Source organism: Lycorma delicatula, chromosome 4, assembly GCF_047948215.1.
Source record: "Lycorma delicatula isolate Av1 chromosome 4, ASM4794821v1, whole genome shotgun sequence".
In the NCBI taxonomy this organism is placed as follows: domain Eukaryota; kingdom Metazoa; phylum Arthropoda; class Insecta; order Hemiptera; family Fulgoridae; genus Lycorma; species Lycorma delicatula.
The window spans coordinates 117,613,501-117,639,528 of NC_134458.1; the positions used below are offsets into that span (position 1 = coordinate 117,613,501).

The following is a 26,028-nucleotide window of genomic DNA, read 5'->3' on the forward strand; positions in this document are numbered from 1 at the left end:
TTTTTTTTTAATAATTTCTCTAATAAGTATTTCTTTTAATACTTAACATTTAGGAAGTAGAAGAAGGATTATTACAAAGTGGCTTTATGCTGTATTATTTTATAAAATGTCAGTTTTTTCCCACAAAGTATAGTTAAACAACTGTATAAAGTGTATAAATAAAAAATTAAAACCTTCTGAAACCATTTTCTGCCTACTATACAGTAATGCCTATAGAATAAAAAAAATTGCGAGATTTGAAAGTACATACTACATATTAGGCAGTTCATTTCCTGTCAACTGGTTGTTGACTGTTAAACAGTCAACAACAGTGTCTTAGAACATAACTTAATCTATACTATCATTATTATGCATAATATTTACACAGTTGTCCATAACTTCTATTCTAGGATTAGGAAAAAAGAAGGATGTGTATAAGATATGAAATTACTGTGGAGTAATGAGAGCCTAGTAATAAAAGTTACTGGTGACAAGAATTAATTATTTATTAATATAACATGAACTTATATGTTCAGAGAGGTAAGCCTAACTATGTAATTCATGGTTAATGATTACAGTTCCTGAAAGACTACAATGAAGCAACAAGGGGTTTTTACAATTTATAACAATGTTATGAAAAGACCTTGTAAATAATGTAATAAAGTAAGAAGAGTTAAGGAGTATAAAAATTTCATTAGTGAAAGAACTTAGAAAAATTTTCACTATAGAGAATCACATCAGAGCAAATGGAAAATGTTAAAGTGATTTGTGTTATAGCAATTTTATGTAGTCTAACGAAGTTTATTATTTATCAAACTGTTGATAAATATTGTGATAAAACAAGATTCCCTTTCATGTTAATTCCAGATCCTTGAAACCAGGATTAAAGTTTGATAACTGGATATAGTTTGGTGATTACATCAGAAACTGAAATGAAAAGGATTTTATACATTTCGTATGTGTTGAATGCTTTGTACTGTGTGTCTGTAAAACTATTGAAGTAGAAGTATCTGCACTCTTCAAATAACAATTTTATAATGAACATTAGTAGATAATAAACACAGGAGAAGATTTTTAAGAAGCCACATTATGTCAAAATATTCACATGCTTCAACAATAAAAGAAATAATGTGGATTATCAAAGTTGGGTGTTGGGGTGAGCCATGAAGTAGCGAATATTTTATGAATAACATTTTACAAAAATGATCCTTTTGAACCCTCCTTATCAGTGGTAGGGAGAGTTAAAAACAGTCAATTTTAAGGTCATGCTTGCAACATAACTGCTGCTGTCATGTACGGCCACAATTTGTATTTATTTCTTATTTTTCTATATTTCTGTTCTTTGCTTGCCTGCATTTTAAATGTACTTGGATTTTTTGCACATATGTTTGTATTTATTGGTTTTTCTACAAGAATTTTTTAATCACATTTTATCTATCTTGTTTGTTTTTATTTTTTTTTTTTGCACCATGGCTGTGGGTGTTACTTTATATGGTGATGGTTTAGGAATTGCATCTCAACCAATTATATGGGATGATAATGTTTCTTCTTCTACTACTTCTGCTATACCTGCTACTACTACAACTGGATTAGATAAGGAAAAAAAAGAACATCCTTCTTCTCATTCCCCTACACCCCCACCACAACGACGTCTTGCCAAGAGTTTTAGTGTTGCACCATCAGCTGTCACAAAGGGTAAACTGTTCCTTATTCTTTTTCATTTTATTTTATATCTGTTACTTTCTTACTTTATCAAGATGTGTAAATATTATTGGTTTGGTTGTTGTGGTATAAAACTATATTAATTCTTAATGAACTTCCTGCTCGTTTAAACGATTCAGTTATTATTTTTTTCAACATCAGATATTCTCTGACTGAAACTCCCAGTATAACTGAATTAACTGTTGTATACAGCTGGAATGTGCTTTTTTGCTGCAGCTATGGCCATGTAAATTGAAGTAAGTAAATGATTTATGTATGAAGACTATCACTTATAATGACAATTTTGTAATTTCTAATGCAGAGCACAGAGAAATTCCATTTCTTCATGCACTGTTGAGCATACTTGCAGGGCTCAAAATGTTTACTATAGTTAACCGATTGCTACTTCACTATGGTCATTTACATTTGAGTTGTAAAATTTTAAAGCAAAATAGATGTAAAATTTGGGCTGTGATTTTTTTTCTTTTATTTAAAAATGTCATACTGGATGAAATTGATTGCTTTATATTACATTAATGCAATGAATTATAAAAAAATGTATGTGAAATGTTTTGAAACTTGTAACAAATATGCATTAGGAGTGTTGTGTTATTGCACAATAATACAAATTAACATTCTTCAGGTGTGACTTATCATTCTCTGGGAATATTTCAAATAGAACTTTTCAGTCACCCACCGTATATTCAGGAGTTAGTACCAAGTGACTTTCATCTGTTCATGATTTGCAAATAATGACTGGTGAAAAAAGCTGTTAAATAGTGGTTACAAATGTGCTGATAGCAAAATAGTATAACAAGAGTATTTTGACTGGTTTGTATTTATCTATAGCTTAAGTTCAACTAATACTGATGTTTCATTGTGTTACAGGCTTTAAGTATAGATACTAATTTGGTGAATTAGAGTGAAGTACAGTATTGTATTGATCAGATTTTTCTCAATTATTTCCTAACTGCAATGGAACGTAGTGTAATTTGATAAAATTGGAATCTTTTGGATTGTCCAAAAGTTTCACAGCGATGAATATTTCATCTCCTCATAGTGGAGATGATCCAAAATAAGATGAAAATAAATATTCATAATCAACTGTTCATATCAAGACAATGTATATCTTGAAGATATCTGTATCTTCAAGATGTAATGAAGAACAACTTGCAGTTTAACACCAATTTGTTTCAAAGATTAAGATCCTACCACAAAAGGTTAATAAGGGAAACTACTATATGACATAACGACTACTGAAGTGCCATATTGAACCATCAGTAAATGTAAGCTTATGGTCTAAAAGATTTTGGAGTTTTTTTTACAGGTACTGGAAAAATCCTAGAAAGTGGTTTATTTTCACTACATATTATCTAAGTAAACTATTAACTAACTATTTATTATAACTGCTGTATGTGAGTGTTTGAGCTACTATAGTATAGGTATTGTAATATTTGATCATATTGTAAATCTGTGTACAAATTCTTTCTTTATCTTCACAACTCTGCAACAGTATTTGTGTTTTACTTGGGTTATGGTTCAATTAGTGGCTATATTTAACTTGATTTCGTAATATGTTTGTGTGTTCTGATTTAATATTTCAAATTTGTTTTGATATTAATTTGCTCATTACCAGTTAATTATTTTTATTTGTAATTTAATGCATTACATTATTTGTTAAATAAGTATGTTTAAATTAGTAATTCTGTTACAGTGTGTATTAATTAATTCGATTTTATCCTTATACAGGAATTCCCAAGTCATCATTAATTGCATTGACTACAAGTCGAATATCGGCTGTTGGACATCCACCACCTACTCCTGGAAATTCAGGACCATCTTCTACATCTAGTGCAACATGTATGTAAACATTTTTTTTTCTTTTATTTTTTATGAACTAATTCACCACAGAAACTTTGAAGCTTGTATGTGGGAATATGGAAATGTAATTTTATAATGTATGAAAAATGCCACGCCTGATCAGGATTCGAACCCAAGACCCTCGGATGAAAGGCCAATATGCTACCATTCCACCATGGAGATTGCCTATTATTTTATAGGAAAAATTTTATATTTTTATTTTATATATATGTACACACATACACGTAATATAATTTCACTACTAGCATTATTTCTTCTGTCTCACATAGTAAAAAAATCATGTTATTTAGTTGGTAGCTTTGTTATTTATATTTTTATCACCATATCGTCTCAAAATTTTATAAAAGTTTTTATTTATTTGAAGTACTGCAGCTTTCATTCTATTGCTCATATTTTTCAGGCAATAATAAACTGCTAACTTTGCAAAAAAGAAAAAATCCAAAAATATCATTTTATAATTTTCATTTTTAAGATAATTTTATCACATTACTTTATTAATGTGAACTTTATTTTTTCAAGCATAAAGAAACCTCAAAATCTATTCCAAAATGTTTCCTTACTATTTTCTTATTAATGTCTAAATTTTTAAAAATTTCTTTCGTGTAACTATTTTTACTATGATAAAATAATTTAATGTATAATTCAGATATATTATTAACCCTTTATATACGTTGCTTGTAAATATTACTTCATGTATACTGGTGGTTTATTGCTACTACAAACTAACTGATCAGCATGTTTAGATTTACATGTTTTAGATTTTTTAAAACCTCTTAATTTTCAATCATATAATTTGAAGTACAGATATTGTGAATTAAATGTTCTGATAATGATGACTAAAAAAAAATGTGAACTTTGATCATATTTTCCAGATCAGTGAGTACAGATTTTTTCTTGTTTATTTTCTATTTTTGTATAACTTTTTATTTATTTTTTTATAACTCAACTCAATTATCATAATCTCTAACTGCTTACTTCAAAGAAAAAACTCTTTATTGTTAAAAGCAGCGTACATATAAATAAAATATACTGCAATAGCTCTATTTCTAATATGGTTAATACATTTAACACATTCAAAATATTTATTCTCTGAAAACAGAATAACATTTTTCGTTTATTTTACTTATTTAACAGTAAAGACAATCAGCATTCAATTTAATTAATACCTTGAACCAAAACATTGCTCCTATAACCTACTGTGGTTGCAGGAATATGAGTTATAGCCTTCCCTAATTTTTTCTTAATTTCAGTTATTTCATTAAAAGTAGTTAATATTCCTAGTTTTGTTTTTTATTCTTAAAAAAATCTTTTATAAATATTTTAGTTGTTTTGTGTTTTCATGTATTATTATTTATATTATTCATATTACTTGTGTCTTATTTCATCTTTTCTTTTCTGCCAGCCATTATGAGAGAAAGTGCTGTGTATGTGATTTTTTTTTTGCCTGAATTTTTTTCTGACCTGATAAATGGGTATGTTAATAGGGAATCATATATAATTTCAGTCAGTTTTTTTATTTGTTGTTTAAAATTGATTTTCAGCTCTTTTATCTTTGGGGTCTGAAGTGCGTAGCCCTCTTGCTCCCTTAAGACCAAAGTCAAATAGTATTCTTCATCTGTTTGGAGAATGGTTATTTGAGGCTGCACAGATTGGAACTGATTTGTATAAAGGCAGATTAGGTACAAGTAAGTTCATGTTTTGTTTTTTAGGTTAAAAGTATTTATATAAAACCAGTATTTTATTAATAGTGATAATTTTTAATATCATGAATAAATTTTAATAATTCCAAGTTGTTAATCACATTGTATGAATACCTGCATCTTTGTGACAGTTGGAAAACATTTCTACTAGGTACACATTTGCATTTTTTTACATTACAATTGAACAATCTTTCCAATATGAAATAATATGTACATTTGAATTTTATTTTTTAAATAACTTTAAGTATATCATTAGTTTTATTATTGTAAAAATATTGTAAGATTAGATTTTTTGTGTTATATTTATAAATTTGTTTATGTGAACTAAGTTTTGCTTCTATGTTTGGTAACATAATTTTAGAACATTTTATTATTAAAGGCCTTTGGAACAGAAAAGTTACTTTGCAGATGTCACAAATATTATTTTTATAGTAGATATCTTAGTGTATTATTACACCATATCTGATGTCATTTTATTTTATATTTGTGCATTGTCATTGGGCAGTTCTAACAGCATGTGGTACCTTATCAATGACCTGATAGTCCTGAAAAAGGACTGTTTGGGGTTCTGTAGTGGCAGTCCTGAAAAGGGCCGTTTGTGGGTTTGATGAGGTAGCACTGAAAAGGACAATTGAGTCTGGTCACTGTCTCCAGCGATGTCAGCTTGGCTGAATGGGTTATAATCAGGAAATTACAGTTTGTCAATTGGAGCTGGACCAAGCTTCCCCTCATCAGCAGTTGGGTCCCCACTGCAGTGTCGCGATGGTGGCTTCCAGAGCCCCACAGTGTTGGGTCTGTGTTGGTCGTCTTCCGCTGGCACGGCCGAGGCCAGTTCTCCCTCAGTGGTGCTTGTCCGGCCCTGTTTTCACCACTATGCCTCCTGGCACTAACAGACTTCATGCTAGGCTGGCCAGGCCTTCTACGGCAGGACTGTTGCCCTTTCCCAGACAATCCCATCTTGGGTAGGCCCAGTGGTTGGGCTGTTGGCCAGAACAATTGAAGCCCACTATGCTTGGGCGAAAATGTGATGTCTATGCCCAGTGACTCCCTCAATGGGCTGGCCAGGCTGCTCTTCCAGTAGAGGGGTTGGCATCTGCCAAGAGGTCCTGTGTTGGACCGGCCAGGGGCTTTTTCTATCTTCTTCTTTTTTTCTTGGTGGAGGTCTGAGAGCGAATGCTTTTGCCTTCCCAAGTCGCTGCTTATATAGCTGCTGGTGTGTGGTGGGGTGCTTTGCGCTCAGCAGTGGAGACCTTGGCGTGATGGGGTGAGCAAATTTGCGTGTGCATACATGAACTGCAGTTCTCTGCAACATTATACCAGGTAGTGTCTTGCATATCAGCATGAAGTAAAGCACGTGGCAGCAGTATTTATGTACTTATATACTTCCATATCTGGTCCTCCATCTCTGTTTTCTAGATCTGGATCCTGACTTAACCTCTCCATCTCTGTCTCTCTCCCTCTAAAACTGTCTCTGTATTTCCTTTGTAATTTTCTCTCCGTATTATATATTCTGTATCATAATTTATTGTTAACATGTCACTGATATGAACAAAGGTTAAATTTTAGAGCTCTGTAACTTCAATTTACATTCTTTTAATAATGTACAAATTTATTTTAATACAATTAAAATAATTGGAGCATTAATAATTTAAATAATCTGGCGCAACTAATGTTCCCTTAAAAAAGGTAATTGTATGTCATTTTATTAAAAATAATCAAACAGTTAAGATAAAAATATAAACTAAATTCCTTTATTACCTAATAAGGATCCTATCTGATAAGTATCTAATCTTACCTGATAAGGATAGATACCAATAGGCTAAACATATCTGTTGATCTGTCATGTGATTTACAGTTCTCTTTGATGCTGAGAACCATTTGTACAGTTTCACTTCATACTGTTTGTATTTATTGATGTTTAATGACTCCATAGCAATTAATGGCAATTTTCAAAAAAGGAAAAAATTAATAATTTCAAATTATGAATTTTCTGTAAATTTAAAATACATTTTTAAACAAGCATATTTAAAAAATATTAAATTTTTATGAATATTTGGAAAATTATGATTGATCGCAGATAATTGAAAAATGACCTGTCAAAACTGCTGATTAACTGGGATTTTCCATCCATTATCTGGGAGCACTTCCATGTGCTGGGATGCAAAGGAGATATGATTATCTCCTTGTTTCAATTTTCGAATTTTTTCAAATTACTGTATATATGTAATAGCTGAATAATGAAGTATAATAAGTATTTTTGTTTTTCAGGAGACTCAAATTTAAGTCGTCCAAGTTCTGTTCGTTTAGACTCTGTAAGTAGCAGTGCCAGTAGTACACGAAAAGGAAGTTTTTCAATGTCACAACCGGGTTCATTGTCAGAAGATGTTGATTTACCATCTTGGTTATCAGTTGATCACTATCAGTCAGGAAGAGCTGAAGCACTTGGTGCACTTTGTCGTATATTTTGTGCTAAAAAGACCGGTGAAGAAATATTATCTGTTTATTATGCAAGATTTTATTTAACACTTCAACAAGGATTAAGAATTTATGAATCATCTGCAGTCTCTTCGTCTATGCCAGTAAGTTTTATCTTGTATGGCTTATAATTTTTAATTTTAATTTAGATATTTGAATTGAAATTTGATAGAAAACTCAACTTCTGAAACGTACAAAATTTTGAAAGAGGCATTCAGTAAAGAGTTTTTGTGATGTACAACATGTTTTTATTGGCATGCCACATTTGTAGTCAGAAGAGACGTGTATTGAAGAAAAGACAGTAAATTAAGGTAAGAAGAAATAAATCATATAAATAATCAAGAAGTGAATCAAATCATTCAAGTGACTGATTTTAAAATAAATTTAAAAAAAATTAAATTTTATTTTTCTAATTTAGAAATCAACATTAATTAGCTTAGCTGATCAGACCATGTTTAATTTTACAGTGTAACCAGTAGATAATTATGTTTAAAATACTGTAAAGTAGTATTATTAAATGTTAATTTTAATGTATGTTTTTCTTTAATTTATTATGTGTTGTTCTTTCTTAGCCACGTGAATGTGAGGAAACCCTTGCAAGTATTCTTATTAATTCTGCTGATCTTCTGAGGCTTGATTTGGATGGTATTCAATTACTTGTACCAAGCATAATTGATGCACTTGAAACTGTTCTTCCTGAAAAAGAATTGAATCTTAAGTAAGTTTTTTTTTGGCTGGAATTAATTATATTTGGTTTTGAATTGGTTATCAAAGCAAATAGTTAAGGTATACAGGCCAGTTCCTTTGCTATTTAAAAGCATTTGAGCTATCAATATTTGTCATTGATTTAATCTGATTATTTTGCCAATTTTTAAGGTGGTTGATATTTACTAACAATTTCATAACATAAAATTTTGTCTCAAAGTAACTCAAAATTTTACCATTGTGTTAATCTGTACTTAGTTCTATAAGTCGGTCAGATGATCTTTCTTCAAAAATTCATTGACATTATTCATTCATTTGATCACTTGAAGAATCAAGAACATACCTTCCATTTATTGATTGACTTAAGTCAGAGATTGTAATATTTTAAATATTTTGGTCTTACGAGGCTGACATGAAAACTTAATTTATCATGTTGAGCCAGTTTTTCCTGATCAATTTTACAGGAAAATATAATCGCATTGTTTGTCAGGGACTTTTAGTTAATACAAATGAAAACAAAATAATCATTGACTGGAATCATAACTGGTGATAAGCATGAATCTTTAGCTAAAGAGGTATCAAAGCCCAGTCATCTTAGTTGATCAAAAACTTCACTAACACTGAATAAATTCGCTGATTTTATACATTCTGAAGAAGGTTTTCTATAAATTTATTTAGGGGTATTATTCATATGTGATGTTATGTCAACAAAAAAGTGAGTTTGAATAAGCTTAAACTATGATAGGATAACTTGTAACAGTTTGACTTTTACAATGTACCGACACAGTTTACTCTTGATTAAAATTTCTAGATCAAAAACAAAATGGTGGATAAAGAAGGCCCTATCCTGCATACTCTTTTGACCTTGCCCCCACTAGTTTTTTGTTGTTTTGATGTTAAAAGCCTCAATTGAAAATACAGTAGTGCTCTTGTTATCCAACTGTCCGGGTTAAACAACCCTCTAATTTTTTATAATTTAGTTTACATGATTTAATGTAATTAGGCCCTATACAGTACAGTACTGTAATAGTTGAGTGCAATAATAATATAATTAGGTCCGCATGCAAAGGAAAGATGTTTATGAAATGTAAAATACTGTACACACATAGACTTTATACATTATTGTATAGCACCATGTCTGACTCATATCCTAATCTCTAGCCTAAACATAAACAAGCAATTTACACTGTTATCTCTCACATTAATATTACATCGATACAATAAGTGGTTTTATTTAAAAACTTTATCAATATGATGATGTCATAACTGTGTTTTAATCTCAAATTGAAGACCCATAAAATCATCACATCAGTTGTGTTTTGAATAGTGTGATAAAAAGTGGCATCTATAGAATGAAGAGTTATTTTATACAGTACATACATACATATTATAGCATTGTGAAAAATACCGACCTTTTAACAGACATACAGCATGTAGAGTATTGTTTGTGTACATCAAATGTTAGTTAAATTCAGTACAGTAATTTGTAAGATTCCTTTTTATTTTCCTCTATTCAGTATAATATAATGAGTTTCTTAAGTACTGATAGCTGCAAATGATTTAGTTTTAGGTAACCTTTAAAATTCCATACAGTTTACTTTTTACTTGTACTTACAGTTATGAGTTGCAAAAGAAAACGTGTGGTAGTTTTGACTGAAACTAAACTGAAAGCATTAGAAGAGTTAGATAAAGGCCAATCAGTGACATTAAATTTAGGTGTTTATGAAACAGTGATTAAAGATTGTAAAAAACCCTTCACAGATTGAAGCATATTGTACACAGCAAGGCAGCCAGGTGCCTCTTCAGTCAAACTGTACCTTAAAAAACTTGTGTTGCATTTACTAGACGAAGCATTGTGGATGCAGTTCCTTCAAGAAAAAGAACGAGTAACACCTATCGCCAGACCTCAGTTAAAAGATAAAGCCATTATTCTGAATGGAAAACTCACTTCAGCAAACAATTCTGGCAGCAGCACTATTAGATTCCATTACAGCAAGTGAAGGATGGTTATATCGTTGGAAAAAGGACCATGGAGCCCATACCTTAAGTATATCCTGGCAAAAAACTATCTAGCGATCACACGGCAGCAGCAAAATTTATCAACTTCATAAAAAAAATTGTCAATGAAGAATAGTTTAGAATAACTGTATAATGTCGATGAGACAGGCCTTATATATAAGGCGTTGCCAGATAAAACGATGGCCATTCGGGATGAACATGCAGCTCTTGAATATAAAAAATCAAAAGACAGGATAACTATAGCTATCTGCTGTAATGCAAGTGGGACTTGTAAACTTGCAAGACGTTACCAGTATATTATATAGCACAAAAAAATGCATGGATGAATGCTTTGTTATTTAAAGAATGGTTTCCTCACGAATTTGTTCCTGAAGTAGAATGACAACTTAGAAAATTAAATTTAACTCAAAAAGCTGTGCTATTCCTAGACGATGCTTTGTGTCATCCTTCTTCTGACGACTTGCAGAAGACAACATTAGGGCTCAGTTTCTAGTATCTAATGTAACACCCTTGATCCAACCTATGGATCTAGGGGTAGTATCCATTATAATTTACCTTTTAGTTTTAATAATAGGGATAATTATATACAAAAGTATATCTGAATAGTGCAAAAGCTTAATTGTTGGTCAGTACTGTATAAAAAATTCCACCTACAGTATCTCTTATTCATAAAAGATATTTCTTTGGTTTAACCGACTACCAAGTCAGTCAAATGTAACAGGGACACACTGTACAAACTTTGCAATAATTGAGGAAATAAAAAAATTTGAACTGTTCAAACACATTGATTCAAGATTGTTTCCAGAAATGGAAACATTATGAAGAAATCTGCTTCATCATAAACTGGCTCTTACAACTTAATTTTGAATAATTTTCCAATAAAGTTGCTATATTTATAAATGAGTATTGGTGTGTGTGGTTGCATACAAGCACACACTTTACAACAGTAATTTTGGTGAAGGACCACAACTATAAGACAAGAATTTTTCTTTTGGAAACTACCTGCTAACAGTGTACCTCAGATAAAAACAAAATTGTAGAAGAAATGATAGTAAATAGAGAATAAAATTGTGTTTTACATAGAAATTATTTTCTATTTTTAATATAATTTTATATAAAAAAGGAATATTTATTTAGTAATATGTGTATCATGTTTAAATTTATTATTTCAGATGTCAAAAGTTTAACTCGCTATCAAAAATAGAACTCAGAAGAAATTCAATTCATTTATTATTATCCATGCTTGTGCTTCCTTTACATTATCAGGTATTATGTTGATTCCTGTCATTTTTATTAAAATTATTAGACTAATTAGCAACAGTAAGTGATAAAATTAATTATGAATTTCCATTTATTTAACTTTTAACCATTGTTATTGTACCCTTATGGTTCTATCATACTAGAGAAGATTAGTAATTGTATCAAATACTGTGAAATTAAGTGATTAAATTTATATCTGGTTTTACAACTAATCTAATCAGAAGAATTTTTAAAAATGTATTTTCACAACTGATTGAATGTATTGTTATCATGTACATTAATATAACAAACTTTTTTTGATAAAAGTTATGTTATGAAAGATAATGATATTATAGAATTATTTTTGACAGGTACAAGTTGTAAGTACCTGTAAAGTAGAATTGGCAATGATGATGCTCTGAATAGCTGATATGTGTACTTGTCATTAACATATTTAATAAGAGTGTTAAAAAAACTCTGCCTATTTTTTTATGTATATAAACTTAGCACTCAAAGGGTTAAACAGGTTAATGGAAAGCTATTTCTTAAAATTAGCTCTCAAGTTGTGTAGAAATTGTTTTTTTTTCAGTAAATTTAGCAGTGATGCTGTTGTTAATACCACACATATTTAAAAAAATTAGAAAACATTTTTACTAAATAATCAAATAATATATTAAATTTATATAAAACAAGCACAATTAAAAAGAGTACTTCTCTTAACTCTACTGAAGAAGGGACTGCTCCTAAACTTCTAGAACAGTTTTTGCAATTGAAAGTGAGATTTTTAAAATTTCTATTTGTTTCCATGTTTCTTTAGGCACTCAAGTTTTTTTTTCATAATTCATTCAACTAGATGGAATTCCCCACTCTTAATTATTTGCTAATTTTTTTAATTGGAAAATAGTTTTTTATATCTAGTATCATTAGTAATATGCTTCACGCATTCTCATTTCTACTATTCCTTATTGGTTTGTATCCTTCAAATTGTTCTTTAGCCAAGATTACTAGCCCTGAATTCTTTAACATATTTAGGCTAGTTTTACCCACCAAACTAGTTCTTCCAAAATTTTATTGTAAACATCTTCAGTTTATATAATTTTTTTCTTCCGGATTCTCACTGTAATTTTTCAAGAATTTAAATACACTACATTTCAAAGGTCTTTTCTTTATTTTTACTGCTTTTTTACATAGATGTATATGTATTTCTAGCAAATGTTACCAAATAAATATTTGTGTAGTTTATTTTACTCCTCAATTATTTAATAATAGTAGATATATTTTCTCAGTGCTTGATTTGTATGGTACTGTGGTACTTTCTTGATTCCAAATATATCTTTGTTAAATCAAAGCCTGTAGTCATTTTTTCTCATTTTTATTTGTTTTTACTTCGAATTTAAATCCTTATCATTTAATATTCTTTTAACATGCTGTTAATGTAAGCTTAAGATAAAAAAAAATTATTATCATTATCAATAAATCTTAAAATCTTTATTTTTGTTTTTGCATCTTCTATTTATAGATTGAGGAGTAGTGGAAGGGGGAGACTAAATCACCATTTCACTTTGATTCTTGAGGAAATTTTTAATATACTTTGACAAGTCTTTTTTATATTTAATAATGGATTTTTTATTTATTTATATAGAATTTGCTGATAAAACCATTGTTACCATCATTAGCTGGACCTGAAAATGTAAACTTAACATTCGCTCAATTAAAACCTCGTCTTATGAATCTTTTAATAAATGCTCTCCAAGTGGAAACTGATCCTCAAAATACTCAAATGCTGCTTGGTTTGTATTATTGATTATGATTTCACTAATTTTTTTTTAATCATTATTGCATTTTTGTTAAGTTTATATAACTGTACTGTTAATGTAACTGTACAGTTCAGAAATAGTCTACTTTATGAAAAATCAGTTGATAAAAGTTAGCCTGTCACTCATTCACGTCACTATGTCCTGGTTAGAATTCTTGATACTGAGTATGAGTTTTTCGTCCATAATCTCATTTCTTTCCAGGTAGAGCTGAGTTTTTTGCAACTATATTATTATGACTGTCTTTTTATTATGTTAATGTACATGCTTATACAAGTTCATAGGACAATCCTTTTTTGGAAATTTTATTAATTCTAATTACATGATAAACATCAAAAAATAAAAACTGACCTAAATCAAATCTAGAAGCTACTGATTTTGCTTGATAGACTATTTTACAAAATTTCAGAGATGGATAGATCTCTTAGAAATGATTTTGTGTGATTTTAATCAAATTTTTTATGTGATTATTATTATTATGTAGAATAATTTTTATTTTTTCTCATAGTTTTAAAACTGTGCTAGAAACTTTCACTTCATTATCATCTGGTGTTCTGCATGGCAGCAAGTCCCTTACTCCATCATTATGTCCATCTGTTTCTGCCTCAAACCTTCCCCTTCATCACATTGTAGTTTCCAGTCTTCTTCTCATCAACTTTTCCTTCTTCACTTTTTTCTCCTTCTACTGACCCTTCCAATGCACTAGTTAAGATGCCACATTCTCTAACTACATGTCATAACCAGTTTCCTTTTCTTTTGTGTTCTTCCCTCATTAAATTCTCTCTCTCCTTTAAATCCTGTTCACTACTTTCTTCACTTCATCCATCCATCTTACTTTTTCCATATCTACACCTCAAAAGCCTCAATTTAGTCCCTCTCACTTTTCCTCATCCATCATCTTCACTTCATTTCCATATATTTGATATGGTTGATACTCACTCCATACATAGCATTTGGTTAACCTGTTCCTTAAATTTCAGTACAGACCTTTATTATATAGTTGAAAAGAAAAGTCCCTTTTCTTGCTGAAGGTTCCTTTGCCATCGCTGTCCTTCCTTTTTTTTATTTCTATTGCATTCTTCCAGACCTCTGTCATATAATACCTGAATATCCGTAATTATTTACTTTTTCTATTTTTCTTTCACTTGTCCTTACCACTAAATCAATCCTCTTTGTTCTTTACCTTCATTTCTTTGGTTTTTCCAATATCTATTTTCATTTCATATTCTCATTCTTTCCTCCAGGGCTGTTAACAATCTTCAAAGCATATGTGTATCAGCAGCTAGAATTGTGCAAACCTTATGCATCTTATATTTCATTCTCCTATATTTTTCCTTCTTCTCTTTCTTCTATTATAGTTCTTCTCATATCTTCAACGTAAACGTTAAGCAATTTCAGTGAGAAGCAGCATCCTTACTTAATACCTTGACCTAGACCAACCAGTCAGTCATATTCTTTTTTACTTTCATTGCTGCTATTTGTCTCTGTATAACTCTTAATTAACCTTCTGTCTTTCCATTTCTTTTTTCTCTTTTAGAGTTTCCATCATTTTCTGCTACTTGACTCTTATCACATGCCTTCTCTAAATCTGTGAAACACTCATTTCTCTTCCTCTTTCTAAATATCTCTCTCCAACCATCCTTAATAGCCGAATGGCATCTCTGCTTCCTTTCACCTTCTTGAAGTCAAACTATTCCTCTCCTGCATTCTCTTCCTTTATTTTTACCGATTTCTAGTTTATGATTTTAACAATATTTTAGTGGCATTAGCTGTTAAACTTATTTTTTTGTGTTCTGTACATTTTCTGGTACCAATTGGTATCATTACTGTTTTCCCAGTCATCAGGCCACTCACTTATACTGTATATTCTGTAATATAGTTCAACTATTTCTTCCACTCCTTCTTCCTTTTACCATTTATAAAATTGGGTTGATTTTCATAAATATTTTTTTATGATTTACTGTATAGGTGTATAATTTTTTTGCAAGTTTTGTAACTGGAATTTTTCTCTCTACCTCAAATAAATGATTTTGTGTAGCATTAGCTTCTATTAGATATAAGTAAAAAAAGAATAATTTTTTATAATCATATGTGTCAGTCCATTTGGCAGAAATTCATAAATATTTAAGGGGTTAGTATATCATCATTAATATTATTTATGGTAAAACTACTAACATATACCTACATATAAAAACATAATCCAAACTATGAATGCTATTCCTGCCTCTTGGAAAAAATTACCAAAATTGAAATTTCACAGTTTTTCATGTTCAAATTGATTGGTAATTTTCTCATAGAAAGAAAAGAGATAGATAAATAAACCACTTGACCAATCTTTTACCTTCAGAAAATATGAATAAATTACTTTCTGTTTCATCCTTTCAGGACCAATAGTTTTTCAGCTATGATTTTTTCCGTAAACCCTTACAATCACAAAAATAGGTGTGCACACTGTAACAAAAATGGCCACCACAGGTAAACTGCTTAAATAAAAAATTTTAAAAGAATAGTTTTAAGATCCTGAAACATGTAGGAAACAAGTGGGTAAGTTTTATTTTTTTTGAATTGGTCAAGCAACCACCCTTGGGTTACTTCAAATGGATTGACCCATATGTATCTACCAGAAGTGTGAAAATGAATTCTTTTTTCATACTGCTTGATTTTTGTAGAATAAAAACTTTATTTCAATTTGCTACTGGTGGTTCATCTGACATAATGTTATAGAAGAATAAAGGATTTAAGAGAATAAGAAAAAAATTAGCAGTTTTTTATATTGATGCCAAAAGAAAGTTTTTTGGCAGTTTAGTCTTTGTGATTTTACCAATGAAGATTAGATTCAATACAGCATCAAAGAATTAGTTGGGAGAATAACCTAGCAATTTATTTTCAGCTACAAGAAGGTTTAATATTCACATTTTTGAATTAGTTAAATTTGGTGAGTTTTTATTTCTATAGTTGATGTGTGTTGTATAGTTGTGTTTTTTATAATTGATGTGTGCTATCAGAAAGAAAAGACTTTAAGCCTTTTCAAAGTGTTTTAAAAATAAAACATGTTACCACTTATTATGGATAAGATCTGTTTCTTTTTTCTAGTTGTTTTTACTGTTTCAACCTATTAAGCGTGAACTATTGAAACATATTAATTTGAATCTTTTTTTTCTAAATAAGGATGTAAATAATTTTAAACCTTTTATCACAAAGGAAGAGATCACATAACCCAAAAAATATTATCATTTAAGTTGGGTTTATTAACTCCTATATTAACAAAAAATTAAATTTGCCTTTTTAACTTTTTAATATTTTTACTGTATCAGTGAAGTACAATTGTTGTTAAGTATCATCGTTGTTTAATTGTAGGTGGATTATTGCTTAGTGTACAGGATTCTGCAGCATTTGAAGAATCAGATCAGGTTACACAACCTGATATGTTATCTGCATCTGGTAGTGATACAACATCAAACCTATTATCATCTGGTAAGTTATATTTCACATTCTTTAAATAAATATTAGTTTTATTAACTTTTAATTATGTATTTCAAAAATAAAATAACGTTCTGTTAAACAAAAAGTAGTAATACTTGCTAATTAATTAATTACCTTTATTATCATTGTTACATTATGTATAATTTATTTATTATTGTGCATAATTTATTTAATCAATAAAAAATGTTAATAATAATTAATAAAATATTAATATCATTAATGTATGTAGTAGCATATTTAATTTATTAAATTAATATTCTATTTCTAACAGCAAATAATTTGCTAATTATTAATGTATTCTAATAATTATTTGTAATATTCTAATACACATTATTTCATTAAATCCCTTATTTACTTCTAATTTTTATAATTTTTAATTATTTCTTGAAAAAAATTGATTTTTATATTGAATTATAAATGTCTTTTTTTTGTTAATGTTATGTTGTCTCAAAAACAAACTGCAAGCTCATATATTTGGCAATCGCTCAGTCCATTCTTTGGTTGATAAGTATATGTTAACATACTGGATTTACAGTAGCTGACCGTTATTAATATTATTATTACATTGTTTTAAAAAATAATTATAATATTACTTATAATCATGAAATTTTACTGTATCATTTTTCTTAAATAATGTAATTGATATAATTGTTATTTATGAGATTAGAAGAGAGTTATAGTATTATTTTACTAGTAATTTCAAATATAATTAAATAATATTGACATTTATTAAATCAGTGTGATAAATTCTGTCATATTAACTGAAAATAATCATTTACATTGGTATATATCAATGTATAAAAGCATTTGTATTTATTAAAGACATAATATATTTCTAATGATTTTATGGCCTATGATGTTCACTGATGAATTTAAAATAATTAATTACTGCAAATTGAACCAAAATTATAAACCTGTAGTAAAATCCATTTTATTAGGTACCTGATGTATAAATTCTATTATTAATTTGTGTGGATTAGTAGTATGTTATTTTAAGTTATTGTTTAGTCTGTTGCATATCTTTATACTGGAATGTTATCACACTTCTCTCCCGTACACCATTTTCCTCATTTATATTTAATTTATCTGATTTTCTTATTTCATAAGCAGCTCTGTCTTAAATAGTTTTTTACTGCCTGGCCACTTGGCCACATAGTTCTTGCAATCTCACTCATATAATCTTTGCCTTATTCTTGCTAATGCAAATTAAAGTAAACTTTCCATTAATTTTTACATGGCAGTGTTTATCTTCTGTATGAAGTATAATAATATTAGTGCTATTTGTAATTATTGAAGAGTTGTGCTTTTGTGATCTAGATAGCATGGAAAATTCACTAAAATTGTGTAATTAATACAACAGTATTGTAATCAGTTACGAATAATAGCCAACTTTAAAAAAATCATTTTTATACCAAAGGTTATTTGATATGATTTGGGTGTAATAATTAACATAATCACAGTCAATCTTCATCTGCTCTTTTTTAGTTGTTTAACACATCATATTAAGTTATTGAAATAGGTTTTCTTTGATGTTCTTATCAGTGCAACTAGAATTTTATATTTCCTGCTTAAATTAATTTAAAAAAAAACTGCAATTATGTCATTTTTATTAATTTTGTATCGAGGAGTAATTGATTACTGTTTACTTGCTATTGTGCCCTGTTTCTTTTGCTATATTCCATTATAAGTAGTTGCAAATTATAACTAATTGCAAATGATTACTGGAGTGCTGAATAATTCTCTTAAAAATTATATGATTTCATGTAAAAAGCTTCAAACTGAAACCACCAGTATAAATTTTAACATACCGTACTGTTTATGCCTCAGCCCACAGTTCCCTGGCCATAATTATAAAATAATATTTGTTAAATATTCATTTAGCTTTTATTATTTTGCATTTCATTATAGTTATGGTGTTTTTATGTTAAAATGCATTTGCTTATTTCTAGCACGTCTTGGATCCCACAATCTTTGTTTACTTAAAAATCAAATGAAATAAATAGTATATTTAGAATTTTGTCAAAACACTTCTTTTCTTCACACATAAGGATTATAAGCATTTCATCTACTAAGTTGATAATTTTGGTTTAGTTTGTTTATAAATTTGCCTTTTTTAATGTTCTTTTTACGTTTTGATGTAAACTCACAATTTTTCCTAAAAACACGTTTTTATACAAATAGAATTTGAATTATCTATTGTTGGATGAGAGTTTTTTCTTGCTCTTTATTACACAGTGATACATTTAATTTTTATGTAAATTTAACTAGTTTTTATTTGAGGGACAGTTTTACATGTATTTTACCATTTACCTATTACTTAATTTGGCTATCATAAGTTATCAATAATTTTATTATATTAAAGGAGGTATATTTATGGTATTCCTACATTATTTAGATGTTACTTTAATTTTTTTACTTGAAAGTAATTTCATATTATCATACATCTACTTTTTTTAAATCATTTTTATATATAATATTTTTTAGATCATACAGTGTTATTTTGGGTACTTTATCTAGAAAGAAATTATCAGAAAAACTACAAAAAATAACTATTTTTAAGGAATTGTTGAAAGTTTAATTTCCTTCAGTTCATCTCCCCTGAGATGTTTTACCGAACTAAACCATTAGTGTATCCCAAAACATTATTCCCACAGAAGTGGAACAGAGGCCTAATTTGAAAATATCTTCTTTTTTAGATTCCATTAGATCTTTTGCTTTATGTATCTTTTAAAAGTAATTACAAAACAAGTTTATGATGGAAAAATGTGTTACCATTCATTTTTTTTATAAAATTAAAAATTTTTTGTTAACTTGGATTCTGAGCTGTTAAATCTAAAAAAAAACATATTTTTTATAAATATTCATTAAATTTTGTAGAAATATTAATGTTTTTACCTGAATTTAAAACAAGGAAAATATCTTTGACAGTATTTGGGTGTTGTAGTGGCTGTATCAATATTCATGAATAAGATGTTAAACTCTTTATCTCAGTTTTATGTATGATAATGATTAAATAATACTATGTTTAATACTTAGACCTTTTAATTTTAGACAAAAGAATTAAATTTACTCTGATCAATTTATGTTATTACTATTGTTTCACAATTTTTCATTAAATCTGTAAACACTACATGAATTCATTTGAGTTTGTTTACGTTTTCAATATGTGGCTCTGATGTGTTTCATTTCAACATTCAGTAAAATTTTTGAGATTATTTTATCAGTATATATTAAAGTAATTTAATAATGATTGATAAATATATAAGTAAACTAGATGTGGTGGTTATAACTAAAATTGCTAAGGTTATATTTTATTGTAGCCGTATAACGTAACCAATCTTCCTTTAATGTACGAAATGATTATTTAACATGTAGAGAGATGAAAATAAGAAAATAACTATTACTTTCAAGTTGAAAAAATGTTTTTCTTTGTAATAAGTATGTTCTATTATTTTTTAATAATAACTAAATTATAGTACAACTTTGGTTTTAAATGTTCGGCAAACAAAAAATTGACAGAAATAGCAAATTTTATTTTTATTCCATGTAATTTATTATATGTGTATTCTTTAAATTATTTTACTATTTATTTACTATCATAATATATAATTTATATATTTAAACTATTAGACACGATGAGTTCTATTAGCGGACTGAGTGATGGAACATTAATGGAGGATGCAGAATCATCATCGAACATATACTTCACTGATGGAGAGTTCTCATTTGTTCTCAACGCATTAAATAAAAGTAATAACAGTAACAAAATAAAATTAAAAAAATTTAAATAAAAAAACAAAAAAATATTTAGCACAGAAATTAACAACAGCATGCAGTGGTTCTGGATTGCTTGGGTTTTCCCCCTCCTTACCTTAACCAATTTACCAGCTCTTTTTCTTTGTCTGCCAAAACTCTGTCTTTTTATACTTACATGACATATCATTTCTGACTGCATTTTACAGGAAAATATATTCTTGTTTAATCTTTAGCTAAGATATCTTTTGTAGGGTTCAATGTGTTTTCTTAGTTTTTAGAGGGCATTGCTATAGTATATTCTGTTAAAATTTTTTATTTTAAATACTTGTAACATTAATTATTTTAATTTATTATTTTTTTTATCTCATTGATTTAGCTGTTGGTTTTGACTCATTTTTTTTTCAATGTTAATTTTCTTATTTTAAATCTCATAACATTTTTAATGTTTTGGTCTTGTAGACATAGTGCAATCTCGAAGTGTAGACACACTTTATGCATATAAAGTGCAATGAAACTCCTCGGTTTGGCATTTGGTTGTATAATTTGTTAAATGTATAATAGTTCAGTAGGATTGCCAGTTGTTAGTGTAGTACTGTAAGAATATTATTTTTACATTGCAATTTTTAAGGAACATTTGGCCAATATTTATGTTTTCTTTTTTAATTCTAAATTCCTTTTTTACATTACAGTATTCAAAATTAGTTTAAACTATTCAAAATTACTTTAAATAGAGTTTATGAAATGAATGTTTTGACTATTTTAGTTAAGTAGATTTTCCTTTACCTGCAAGCATACACAATAAAATCTGAGTTACGGAACCTGGATTTAACGGAATCCTGTCTTTACAGAAAATTTCCCTGGTCCCGTGAATTTTACCAAAAATTGTTAATTTTCCCTGAAATAACGGAAACCTGGCTGATGCAGAAACAAAGAAAATCTCACGAGTTAACAGAAACGTTTTTTGAGAATCGTGCAATTTATAATTTTTGAGAATCGTGTAATTTATGCAAAAAAATATATATACTCATTTAATGTTATACATAAGGTATAGTACTAGATATAAAATACTTTTCCCATGATATAAAATAGAATACATATACTGTACTGTATTATACATACTGTATGCAGTATACTGTACTGCACTATGTTACAAATTACCCTGCATAAACAAAAATTAGTCATGTCAGAGTTGTAATTGATAAATTCACATTTAACACTACATAAATGTGTACATTTTCAGTAATTCATCGCAAGTTACTTACAGTAAACTAGCCATTATGCCTACTGCCCTGTGAAACATACTTAATATGCTCTCATCATTCCTTATCTCGAATCACAATTTTTATTTAAATTAATTATTTAATGCCACTATACGTAACTTAGCCATGTGTTGTTTTTGTTCATTACAACAAAGTCTTCTTTACTCTGTGTGTATGTGTGCATTTTTATTTTCCGATCATTTGCTGAATTTGTCATTTTAATTTTCTACTTTTAGAGATCCACATTACAGTTCAGTACCTAAAGTACAGAACTGTACAGTGTGATTGTTAGTTTAGTGTTCTTCTGGATACTGTGTATTAGTGTAACAAGTATGGCATTGAAAGAAAGAGTTGTGTTGGACTTAAATACAAAAATAAAAATAATCGAAGCGAGCAAAAAAGGCAAACTGTCCATTAAAAACTTAGTTGAAAAATTTGGCGTAGGTAAGACTGAAATCTATCAAATTTAAACACACAAAAACGAGTTAAAAGCTGAATGGTTAAAAGGGAGCAGTTCAAATAAAAAGCATATGCGATAAACTGGTAATAAAAAAATTAATAAAATTGTTTGGGAGTGGTTTGTGAGTGCGAGGGCAAGAAAGTTACCAATTTCAGGAGTAATTGTACAGAACCAAGCAAAGAAAATTTTAGAGAAATTAGGTAGCACCAATTTCAATGCTTCAAATGGTTGGCTGGAAAGTTTTAAAAAGCGGCATCAAATTGTGTTTAAAAAAGTATGTGGCGAGGCTGGAGATGTGTGTGACGAGACAGTAACTGACTGAAAGACAAAACTTGCTACTTTGAAATTCATGAAACTAGAATTATTGCTAACGGGGACAAAACTGGACTTTTTTATCCTGCACTACCAAGTAAGTCTTTGCTTGAAAGGAGAATGTTGTACTGGGGGGAAGCATTCCAAGAAATGGTTGACAGTTTTTGTTTGTTTTTATGACAGGAGAACTGGAAAAACCACTCGTTGTTGGAAAAGCTGATAAGCCGAGGTATATTACATTAATAAATACAATCTTCCTGTAGTATGAAGATCCAACAAAAAATCATGAATGACTTTGCGTATTATAGAAGATTGGTTGCAAGAGTTTAACACAAAAATGAAACAGCAAAATAGACACGTTCTTCTCTTTTTAGATAATGTTATTTTTCATCCAGATATTGCATTAAGTCATGTTAAATTAGCTTAGCTCCCACCAAATATGACAAGCGTTACCTAGCTTCTGGACCAGGCTGTAACTAAATGTCTCAAATTACATTACTATAGATTTTTAATTAAATCTCTGTTAGCTACTACTGTAACGTCACAGTCAACTACTCAGCTGACTAAATCTATATCAGTACTCAACGCTATAATTTGGCTCTTGGAAGCATTTAAATGTGTATCAACAGAGACGGTTCAACACTGCTTCCAAAAAGCAAACATTCAGTTGCATACGGTTACAGAGATGGAACTTACGACATTTGATGACTTGCAGGAAGAACTGAACCGGGCATCTTATGAAAATATAATTGCTGAAGATTGTGTTAACATGTACAGCTTACTAGAGACTGAGGCTAACATAGAGAATATAGATGAATTTATTGACCACCATTGAGAGAAAACTAATGAAGACAAAGTGATTCTGTTGACGAGGACCGTAACAGTAACAAACAATACAAAAACTAGATCATATCAGTTCCTAAATTTAAGATTTTTTAAATTAAAATACTAAAGTTTTTCTACATTCCAGTATACTGTTCTGTGCATGCTACATAAGAAATTTTGTGCTTACGAATTCACTAACAAACTACTGTACAATTTACTGCCGAAGATGAAATGGGGTTCTGAAAAGTACTACCATTTTTTTTTTTTAATTGTACAATCTGCTACACTAGTTCTTCCCTTGGAATCCATCCTGTTCACAACTGAAAATATTTTTGGTCCCGTGAAATTCTGTTAACTCAGGTTTTATTATGTTAATATTATACTTCAATACTCTAATAGGGATATTTAAATAATTTGGTATTAATTAAAACATGCCTAAAATGAATAAAAATGAAATTCTTTATTATTTTTACTAATCTACTTAAAATATATTAATTTAATTTAGAATACAATAACAAAATTCATTATAATAAATAAAAACAAGGATTTTGAATAAGAAAAACAGTTTTAAATCTATAACAAAAAATAAAGCAGTATTAAAAAACTTTATTTATCTTCACATTAATAAGCCAAGCACATAATAAATCTTTAATAAGAGATAAAACAATGGGTAATATCAAAAATATAATTCTTTCTTTGCATACAGTCTTTAGATTTGAAATACACATTAGTCATGCTAATATTCATTAGAACTAGAGTTCTGTTTCTTGTACAGCTGAAGTAACTGTCAAGGTAAATCTGATTTCTTATTCTCTTACAAAATACTAATTAAAATATATATATAAGTAGCTCATTGTGGGGATGCCAAAGAAAACTACTACAAAAGATGCCAAAAGAAATTCCTGAATGACCTAAATATTGAAAAGGTTACAATTTGAAAATAATTTCATTGTTCCTAAAGAACTGTGGGAGTTTGTGATTAATCCTGAATCACAGTTTAAAAACATAATGAAATAAAATCAGTATTAAGTTTTAAAATTAAATTCTATTTATTTTCCATTACCAAAGTTTAAATAATTATAATGCATGAATTTAACTGTTCATTTCAAATTATACATAATTTATAAAATCTAACAAAGATAATATCAAATTTAAATAATTACACATATTTGCTGTAAATCTTGAATCATACAACCAAAATGAAATAGAGCTTCCATTTGCCAAAAAAAATATAAAATATAAACTTATTTAGAGTCAAATAATGAACTGCTTTTGTTTTCTAATTAGTATATTATTTTAATTACATTAAGGAAAGTTGAATCTACAACAGAGTTGTTTTACATGATATAGGGTAAAAAATGTAATGAAATTACAAAATTTTTATATACAATCTATAATGATAATACGATTTATGAATATATAATTATAAAATTTGTTCAAACACATATACTCATTTTAAATGTAACACATTGTAGAAACTTAAATGATGTCTAGTATGCTTATGTAATATTTTAATTAACTATTTTAATTCATTATTTCTTATTTACTCCTTACAGGGATTATAGAAAAGTTTTAATCATGCATTTTTAATAATCTGGCAGTCCTAAGTTTCAACTTTGCCAAACAGTTGGATTTCTAATTTAATTAGTTATATTTAAAAATGTATATATTTAAGATAGTAAGTAAACATATTAATTCAGAATCAGAATAAGAGAATGTTTTAATTTCTCTTATTTTAATTGTCATTCAGTTTTTAAAGCAATTGTTTCAATATGAATATTGTGATTTTTCATGCCTTTTTTTTAGCAGTGCCCTTATAATTTCGTTTTATGTATAGTTTACAGCTAAAACAATAAAATTTAACAAATAATGCTTTATATGTACATAGATTTAGTGTATATTATACCCCTTATGAATTATATTGTACTAACTCACTGGTGTATGTACTTAAATAATTCTAACCTCGTTGGTATTATTGCTCAGGAATTTGCTGGTGCACTGTGTGCTCCCAATTTTTGATAAAGAGTTATTATTTTGTAATTTGTTATTAGTTTAGCTTTATGTATATGTATTCCTAAACATGTATGTACAGTAATATTCATTTGTTATTTTGTGTTTTCAGTGATTAATAGTTAATCTTTTATATAGTTCTCTTTCTTTTAGTATGTAATTTAAAAGAATTTGTTGTTTAAAACAATTTAAGTAATGATAGTGTTAAAATGTTTTAAAATCTGCAGATACAGTGACTAGTGAATTGATTGCAGTAACTAGTGAACTGAATAAATATGTATCCTTAGTATTTTTTTTTAGTCATTTATATATATATATATATTAATAAACTATTGATGACAAACTACTATTAAAACATTTCTAAAGTCAGCCTGAAAATTATTGTATATGTATCTTTTCTGTTTATTATT

The 26,028-nt window shown here is 28.5% G+C and overlaps 1 protein-coding gene across 9 annotated transcripts in view; it reads left to right on the forward strand.

Moving 5' to 3' along the window:
- The window catches only part of LOC142323805 (ral GTPase-activating protein subunit beta), a 110,844-nt gene that overhangs the window by 39,746 nt on the left and 45,070 nt on the right, over positions 1-26,028 (forward strand). For 5 of the 9 annotated variants that reach the window (XM_075364038.1, XM_075364041.1, XM_075364042.1 and 2 more), the window contains 9 exons: positions 1,486-1,674; positions 3,430-3,540; positions 5,103-5,246; positions 7,530-7,840; positions 8,309-8,454; positions 11,633-11,726; positions 13,342-13,489; positions 16,871-16,987; positions 20,627-20,746. In XM_075364038.1, coding sequence (XP_075220153.1) covers positions 1,486-1,674; positions 3,430-3,540; positions 5,103-5,246; positions 7,530-7,840; positions 8,309-8,454; positions 11,633-11,726; positions 13,342-13,489; positions 16,871-16,987; positions 20,627-20,746 — 1,380 coding nt within the window. The remainder of the gene's footprint in view (positions 1-1,485; positions 1,675-3,429; positions 3,541-5,102; positions 5,247-7,529; positions 7,841-8,308; positions 8,455-11,632; positions 11,727-13,341; positions 13,490-16,870; positions 16,988-20,626; positions 20,747-26,028) is intronic. The other 4 variants (XM_075364044.1, XM_075364047.1, XM_075364040.1 and 1 more) reach the window with 3 other exon arrangements.